Source organism: Hordeum vulgare, chromosome 6H, assembly GCF_904849725.1.
Source record: "Hordeum vulgare subsp. vulgare chromosome 6H, MorexV3_pseudomolecules_assembly, whole genome shotgun sequence".
NCBI classification, from domain to species: Eukaryota; Viridiplantae; Streptophyta; class Magnoliopsida; order Poales; family Poaceae; genus Hordeum; species Hordeum vulgare.
In genome coordinates this window covers 23,007,040-23,015,796 of record NC_058523.1, presented here as the reverse complement: position 1 = coordinate 23,015,796, position 8,757 = coordinate 23,007,040, and the positions used below count along the sequence as shown (strand labels likewise).

The window sequence follows — 8,757 nt, the reverse complement described above, 5'->3', positions numbered from 1 at the left end:
TCCATCTAGCATCTTGGGGTGTCATGTCACTACTGAAGCCTCTGATGAGGATGTAGAACTGCCTTCAGCTCCTACTCCGAAGCCACCAAAGAAGACGAAGGCTTCAAAGCCTAAGAATTCAAAGGCTTCAAAGACGATCACGACACCACCACAGGCTTCGCGATCAAGGCCAGATGAACCAGCTGAGACTGAGGATGAATCACGTACTACAAGAAGGTTGAAGAGAAAACTGGTTGCTGCTCGTGGCACGGAACCTTCCGTCATCTTGATGGATGGTGATAACATGATTGAGCTTTAAGCTGATGAGTTTGATGGTGAGGCTCTTGCGAAGCTCATCTAGCAAAAGGAGGAAGAGGACAAACATCTTGAAGACTTGCCTCTGTTTGATGCAGATATTCTCAACCATTTCATCGATGAATGGTTTGCTGATCCCTCACTCTACATTGACACCCTTCAGCTTCCCATTCGGCTCAGTGTCACCTTCCAAGGACTGGTGAATGAAGAATTGACCGTTACTTAGAAGGCAGATCAAATGTGCAAAAAGATTCGTCATGAGAAGGCACTCTTCAAGAAGAACGTGCACAAGCTAAATGTCGAGCAAATCCCAGGCTATCAGAAGATAATGACAGATTTAAAAACTAAGTTTGAAAGACGTCGTGATGCCGTCAGGGGCGCCCTAGCACGTGTAAAAAAGAAGTCTGAAAAGATGGTCCAAGATCATAATGAGATGCTGAAGAGAAAAGCACTTGATCAGCCTGCTCTTGACCCAAGAATAATTGAGAAGTCAAGACAAGCTTCTATGTCTTCGAGACAGTCTACACCCACAAGGCAAGAAACGCCAAGCATTATCTTCAAAACTGGCTTCGCTGGCTCAAGAACGCCTCCTCCTTTCTTTGTTATATCTAGCAAGAAGACCAAAACAGGCTGAGGATGAAGCCAGAAAGCACAAATCTGCCCTTTTTGACGCAAGTGTACATGATCCAACAGTCATGGTGGTTCTACGGATCAGATCCAACGACCCTAGGGCAACCTAGTACTGGCCATTGAAAATACAAATGTCTACACAGGAAAACTGCCTCCCGACCGAAAATGGCAGCCTGCACTGTTAGGAAAAAATACCCCGTGACAGGAAACAATGACCTATTTTTCTACAAAAAACGAGCCTGCCTACGTGCAACTTGTTCTCGGCACTATGCAATATACGACTTGGGATACTCACAGATTCAGAGCCATGCCAGACAAAAATGCTGGAATAACCAGATATCCTCTTTGGAAGCACACTCACAAGAACTAGGGAATTTTAACTGAAGCAACCACCAAAATTTACTTGCATGACTCCAATATAACCAGAAACACGTTATAGTACAGTTGGCCAAAAAGGAACAGACCCCAACCCACAGAACAAGAAGTAAAAAACACAAACAGGTCTTGAACAAGAAAAACGCCTCACAGAGCCGCAGGCGTTCTTCTTATTCTCCGAGCGTCAAAATCAACCTCAAATAGATAAGACATGTTCCCACGCAGTTCCAAGTGTTCAGGTGCTTCTCGAGGGAATACAGACCGCCGCAAACCCTAATCTCTGCTTTGCCTCAAAGGTATTACACGGAAGAGGCTATTCCCCTCCCAGCCAATCACATGAAGTCGAACTCATCGGGGTCGTCAAAAGACGCACCCGGTCGGGCCACAAAGTCCTCCTCTCCTTTCTCTATATGGAGCTGCTTCTTTTTTGCTCCTGCAGATTTACGGCAAACATCAGCATATAAGGCATATGATAGTAACAGCATACCCATCCTAGCGCTGCATATTATGTCTGGCTAGAAATAGAAAGTGCCTAGATTAGGTCCAAGAATCCCACCTCCTTTCTTTTTGCCTGCTGCAGCTTCTTTCTCAGCCTTGATCTTTTCATTAGCAATTGCCGTGACGGAGGAGGATATTTCTTTCGCATCTGCACCTTTCAACGATGTCATGGAAAGTCTCATGACATTCTTAAGTAGACCCATGTAGTGAAAGCTTTTCTGTATACACAGCCAACGAAGGTCAGTTCCTGAAGGAAAGGGAGACTCAATATATAAACCAAACAGAGAGCTCTGCAAACGTTGAACAGACCTCATAGGGACGTATTTTGTTTGCGATAAGCTCAGCATATTCCGCAAAGTCGCTCTCGGACTTCGGGATGAAAGTCTCTAGTGACTTTTCACTGCCGTCCTTCTTTGCAAAAAGCTCTGCGGTTGCCTTAAAGTCAGCTTCTTCCACTAGCCTGTAACAAGTAAAGCATCAGAGTGAACAAACTGAATGGTAGGCACATCATACCAGAAGGCCACGGTAGGAAAAGATATAGCAATACCTTTGTTGGCGAAGCTTCTCTGAAATAGGATCATCAAGAACATCATCTTCCACTACTTCAGTACTTGTTGAGGGCTGTTTGCCTTTTTTTACAGCAGCTTTAGCACTAGGTTTTGGAGCAGGCTTTTCTACAGGCGGTGGCTTAGGTTTCTGCATTGTAAGTATTGTTAAAGCACCAGTGTTGAATCAGTGACAATTCAATATTATTAGCACATATCCAAATAAAAGCTTCAAACTGACAGCATAGCATAAACATGAAGTTTTGGTAATTAATTTGCACATCAGAACCAGTCATACACAAACCATTGAACAATTCACCAAACATATACTTGTTGAGGCGAAATTAATAGACAACGCAGAACGTAATGTAAGAAGCACACAGCAGTTTGATTTGTTAGGAATTCCTGTACACGTTGAAGTGACATAAATTGAAATTCATGGCGACAATGAACACCAAGGATTACTTGGCAAATTACCAGCAACAGTACAAAAATTATGGGGTGATTACTTGGCAAATTACCAGCAATAGTACAAAAATCATGGGGGTGGAATTTATATTTGACAAGTGGGCAAATGCCAAACATGTCCCTGATAACCCTCAGGTTTAATGTTATTTTCTAGTTTGCACATATTTGCAGTGTTAATAATGCCCAGAAATAAATGACAAAATCTGAAAATAACCAGGTGATTTCCCATTTTACTTTGTAAAATGAAGAGCTGCGAAAAATGTGGGACCAGGAGGAAAAGGGAGTGTTATGTTCACTAAAAAGTGTGCCAAATCTTTCCAGTACCTCCTCCTCCTCTTCCCAAGATTCTTTGACATCATCTTCATCCGCATCTTCATCTTCCCAGTTACTTTTAAGAGGTTGAGCTTTCACAACAGGTGCGATTGGTTGAAAATCATCAGCATCTGTAATATCATTTGAATTATTTCCAAGATGGGGAAAGAAATATCAAGTGTCAGAACAAACAAGCATCATAAATTCAATAAAAGAAAGAAATATTAAGTGTCAGAACAAACAAGCATCGTAAATTCAATAAAAAGACTGACAATTTCAAAGCTTCCTACAACCTGCTCTGATAATGAACTATCAGTTGTCTTTAATGAAATGTGGCAAGCACCATCATATTTCACTCAACCTCCCGAAATAAATTGCACAGGCAGGTTGAATTCCTAGGTCACAGACTCGCAACACCGCATTGACCATCAAAATACTGTGCGTGCAATGATTTGGCTAATTAAGTCCAAACAACAGGGAACCCATCTTGCAGCACAACTAGGAAGGGCACAGGCCATGCGATAATTCAACCTATCAACGTCTGCTCCAAGCAAGCATAGTTGGGCATGCAAAATCCAACTGTCTAGTTAGTTTCTACGACAAGAGTGAGAACCCGTGCTAAATGCACTACGGGTCTTGTAATTTATTCAACAGATAAAAGCAGCACAAAACGGTTGATGAGAGCACGAAACCATTACATTGTAGTACCGAAACAGAAGCATGCAAAGGGCAAACAGATTACGGGCGGTGCCGGGGCTCAAAAAACAAGAAACGCGATGTGCCTGGGACCGGTGGATGTACTCCGCAGAGCTAAGAAACAGGCGAACCGCCGTACAGGTACCAAAAGCCCAAATTCCTGACGGCTGCGCCCGGAACCCTAAACGCGGTTGGACTTCGGCAGCGGCGTGGACCGATCTCGCGCGCAACCGCAGCGCCCGAAATTCATCGCGCGCAAACGGGCCATTAGAGGCCCGCCAACCGCCCGACGGGACCGGTCGTGCCGGCGAAACGGCCGGCGCCTGGGACTCGGCGGCGACCCAAGGGAGGCTCGTCGGTCGGAAAACCGAACCGCCCGCCCGCATCGGGGGCGAATCGGGCGTCGGCTCCCACGCAGATCGGGAGGGAGGGAGGGAGAGAGGGATGCGCTCACCCCAGTCCTCCATGGTGGCCGGACGTCCTCGAGATCTGGAGCGGGTGGCGGCCGCGACGGAGCGGCTGGCGCGCGGGGCGATGGTCGAGGGGGAGGGCTCTAGGGTTTCCGCGGCGGGCGGCGGCGGCGGCGGCTGGCGGGGGAGGGGAGGGTTCTGGAGGGGAGAGGATTGACGGGTCGGGCTCTCTGCCTAGCTGGCTGTGTGTGTGCTTGCCTGTTTGGGTCGCCTTCTCGGCCTGGCTGGCTCGTGTCGTGCTGCGTTGGGTTTGGGTTTGGGGGTGGGGGAGGAGGAGGGGTGGCGGCTTTCGCACCGGCCGATGCGTAGATACGAGACGCGCGCGCGAGGAGACGGAACGGATGCCGTCACCAGTTGCGTCCAGGGCATACCTGGGCAAACGGGCCGGCCCGGCACGGCCCGGCCCGGCTGGGCCCGATTAATACACGGGCCGTGCCGTGCCGGCCCGCGTGCTGGCCTCCCAGGCCCAAGCACGGCACGTGGTCTAATCGGGCCGGCCCGCGGCACGCTAGGCCCACGGCACGCTGGCTATTTTGATATAAAAAATAAAAAGGCAAAAAAAAAAAAAATCAGCCCCCTCTCCCTTTCCCGCGCTCCCACCGCCCTTTCCCGCCCTCCCCTCCCCTTTTCGCGCGCCCCTCCCGCCCAGTCGACCGCGCCGCCGCTCCTTTTTCCATTTTTCTTGCGCCCCTCCCGCGAGTCCCGCCCAGCCCCTCCCGCTCGAACGACTCCAGATCTATCGGCCGCCTCGTGCGCCCCTAATCGTGTCGGGCCGGGCCGGCACGCGGGCTGGGGGTCGCGGCCCAGGCACGGCCCATGGCGTGCTTGTGCCTGGCCCGGGCACGATTAGTCCGTGTCGGGCCCGGCCTGTGTCGTGCCTGGCCTGCATGCCGTCGGGCCGGCACGGCCCGTTTGGCCAGGTATAGTCCAGGGGTCCGGTTAGCGGTTACTATTCCATGAGCTTTGATCAGAAAATTCGTAGGGTTCTAGTCAAATCTTGGGAGTATTCGTAGGTTTTTCTTTGAATAACCGCTTTTGCGGTCATGACTCATACCGATTAGTATTACAAGGTGGTGTTTGTATTATTTTTTGATTTATTTCAAGATTTTTGACGATGTGCATTTACTGAAAAAGAAGACGTTCTCGTCGGCGACGAGGCGCCTGCAGTGATTCCGTAAAACTCAGGATGATATGCCGGCTCAGTCTCTCAGTGATGCTTGTAAGATAGAGTGTGTGTATGTGTTCATACAGATGAGTGTATACGCATTTATACGAGCGATTGCGTTTATACTATGTTTAAAAAAAATACAGATACTTTCATGTGGAAAGACTGTCCCTTCGATGATTGCTTTTTGATGTGTTTTAGGCGACGACATATTCATGTATATACTAAGTGGGTTCCATCGCATTTTGGCGTGTATACTAAGTGGGCTTCATGTGGAAAACACTGTCCCTTCGGTGATTGCTTTGAAAGAACTCTTCTTCTATCATCACTTTTATGGTTATTAGCAAAAGAGCCCGTGCCTCGTAATGGAAGAGAAAATAACACATACTTTTAATGCAATAACCATGACTTAAAATCTATATGTTCACGTTCATTATTTCACATGGTATCACATTTCTATTGTTGGTGGTGACTTTCACTATTAGGAATGGGCTTATAGATGAACACTTATAAGTGACTGGCATGGTGGGACACCCGCCACTGCAATTATTCAAGAACAGTTGTGATGTGTGCCAGTGGCCACCCGCCACAGCTAAGGTCATTCCAGTGGCGGGCAATAGTTCGCGTCCGTCATGGGGTAGGCTCTTCCAAAATAACCCATTGGCTCGACAGTGTAGTGGCGGGCAACAAGATGGTGCCGCCACTGATTCTCTCTTACATGTGGTTGTCATCGTCCGCCATAACCATAGATTGGCAAACTGCGTCATACACATCCAAATTTTCTTTATATTTATGGTGGCGGGCTCGCTTGTTCGCTCGCCACAGCTGTTCTCCCGCGTCAATTTTTGGGTCCTCTCCCCGTGCGCTCACCGCTCACTCACTCAATTCCTCTCCCACCTCACTCACCCAGTCAGTTCCTTCCCCCATCATTGTGCGCCTTGCCCGCCGCCGCCATCGTGCCTCTGACACTCACCGTCGCTGGATCTGCACGTGGGTGACCACGCGGCCGTCCTCCCCATGCGGCGGCCCTTCCCCGTCCCGGCTGTCCACTGTCGCCGCAAGGCCTCACTACCTCACGCCGTCGTCGACCCCCTCTGCCGTTCTAAGTCCCCTTCGTCGTAGGTAACCTCGGTCCTCTACCTCCCTTCTTTATTTTAGTTTCTAGGGTTCGTGTGGTAGATAGTTTATAGGTAGGATGATAATGGTAGCGAAGGTGACCACTTTCTAGGGTTCATATGGTTAGATGGATGGATGGATGGATGGGTGCATTTAGATGGATATTACTACTTCATTGTGATAATATTGCTATCAAAAAAATTGCGGCAGCATAGGTCATTTTCTTAGTTCATTACTCGATATATATAATGTCAAACGATGATGGTTCGGGTTTTCTTTCAGTTTGTTGGGGCTACTTGTCACGCTCAAGATGCGACTCTATCCTCAATTTGGCACGAGGGCCTCGTCAGGGATATAAGCGCATCTCGTCGTGTCGCAAGAATGGATATCGTTACAAGTACAAGTACTGGAAAGAAGAGATATATATATATAGAATTGACTTACACTCGCCACAAGCTACATCAGAGTCACAGCAGTACAATACATAATCATCATGAAGAAGAGCAGGGTCCGACTACGGACGAAAACAAACGAGAAACGAAGAGCGACGTCCATCCTTGCTATCCCAGGCTGCCGGCCTGGAACCCATCCTAGATCGATGAAGAAGAAGAAGAAGAAGCAACTCCAAATGAACAATCAACGCGCTCGCGTCAAGTAACTTTTACTTGTACCTGCAACTGGTGTTGTAGTAATCTGTGAGCCACAGGGGACTCAGCAATCTCATTTCTAAAGATATCAAGACTAGCAAAGCTTAATGGGTGAGGCATGGTTAAGTGGTGAGGTTGCATCAGCGGCTAAGCATATATTTGGTGGCTAAACTTACGAGTACAAGAAAAAGAGGGGGAAGATCTACGCATAGCGGACGTGAACTACGTTTGATCAAATGAATGATCCTGAACACCTACCTACTTCAGACATAACCCCGCCGTGTCCTCGATCGGAGAAGGAACTCACGGAAGAGACAGTCACGGTTACGCTCACAGTTGGCATATTTTAATTAAATTAACTTCAAGTTATCTAGAACCAGTGTTAAACAAAGTTTCCATGTTGCCACATAAACGCGGGCACGGCTTTCCGAAAAGATTTAACCCTGCAGGGGTGCTCCAACTAGTCCATCACAAATTACCACAAGCCGCATAGAAATCCTCGATCACGACACTCGCGATCTCGTCGGACTTCTTAGTGGAAAACCTCAACTATGAGATTACCTAAAGCATCACCGGAATCCCGATGCACAAGATATCTCGTCAAAGGTAAAACTAATCCAGCAAGGCCGCCCGGCGTGTCGACGATCCCGATAGGAGCCGCGTATCTCGTTCTCGGGACACGACGGATGAGCGACGCGTACGGTGGCCTGATAGAAATCTCCCGAGTTGCCCTGGGTTGGCCCCGCACAGTGCTCTATTTTGGACCAGCATCATCAGCACTGGCCCTCCCTGTATTATGTGAAATTACTCCTCGGGTTCATGACGCCCTATGCTTTCAGTATTATCAAAATTATTATGTTGGGCAAATGTAGAACCAATGTTGGGCCTTGCCAGACTAGCTTTAATCTAAGACGAATTATCAAGGGGGTCCCCATAAAAACCCCGATCGTGTTAGGAGCGCTCAATTATGGAACATAACACCGGTAGCCGAGACTAAGGGGGCAAAGGTGAAACAAAACACCAGGCTAGAAAGGCCAAGCCTTCCACCTTTTACCAAGTATATAGGTGCATTAAATTAAATAGCATTTATATGGTGATATAACAAGGAACCCATGTTATCACATGGAAGCAACTGCACCTGCAACTAGCAATGCTAATACATGGTTAAGTAAGCGGTAACATAGCCAATCAGCGGTTTGCTAGGTTGAAGAGGTTGAAGCTTTTCATGGCATTGTTGAGAGGCTGATATTTAACATGTGGTAGGCAACGAGACATAATCGATAGAAGCAATAAAACTAGCATGACAATGATAGTAATGGTATTTGGGGAAATGGTCATCTTGCCCGAGATCCCGCTGAGACGAAGAATGACTCCGTGAAGCAGACAGACCGATGTAGTCGAACGGGTCCTCACAATCTGTCACGCTTATGGAACTCTATCGAGACGAAGCAAACCGGAAACAAGCATCAACACAGATATTCACCACACGATGCACAACACATATGATGCATGAGCAGTTGATTACATGCAAGTCACGGTAT

At 47.9% G+C, this 8,757-nt stretch overlaps 1 protein-coding gene across 1 annotated transcript; it reads right to left on the bottom strand.

Annotated features, from left to right (window-relative positions):
* Nucleotides 1-1,298: 1,298 nt before the first annotated feature.
* On the bottom strand, nucleotides 1,299-4,521 carry LOC123402047 (eukaryotic translation initiation factor 3 subunit J-A-like). The gene is made up of 6 exons (XM_045095906.1): nucleotides 4,273-4,521; nucleotides 3,135-3,253; nucleotides 2,345-2,493; nucleotides 2,107-2,257; nucleotides 1,856-2,015; nucleotides 1,299-1,732 (listed from the first exon to the last, which is right to left on the bottom strand). Exons 1-6 carry the CDS (start codon nucleotides 4,283-4,285, stop codon nucleotides 1,632-1,634), a joined length of 693 nt encoding a protein of 230 aa, XP_044951841.1. The 5' UTR covers nucleotides 4,286-4,521; the 3' UTR covers nucleotides 1,299-1,631.
* Nucleotides 4,522-8,757: the final 4,236 nt, after the last annotated feature.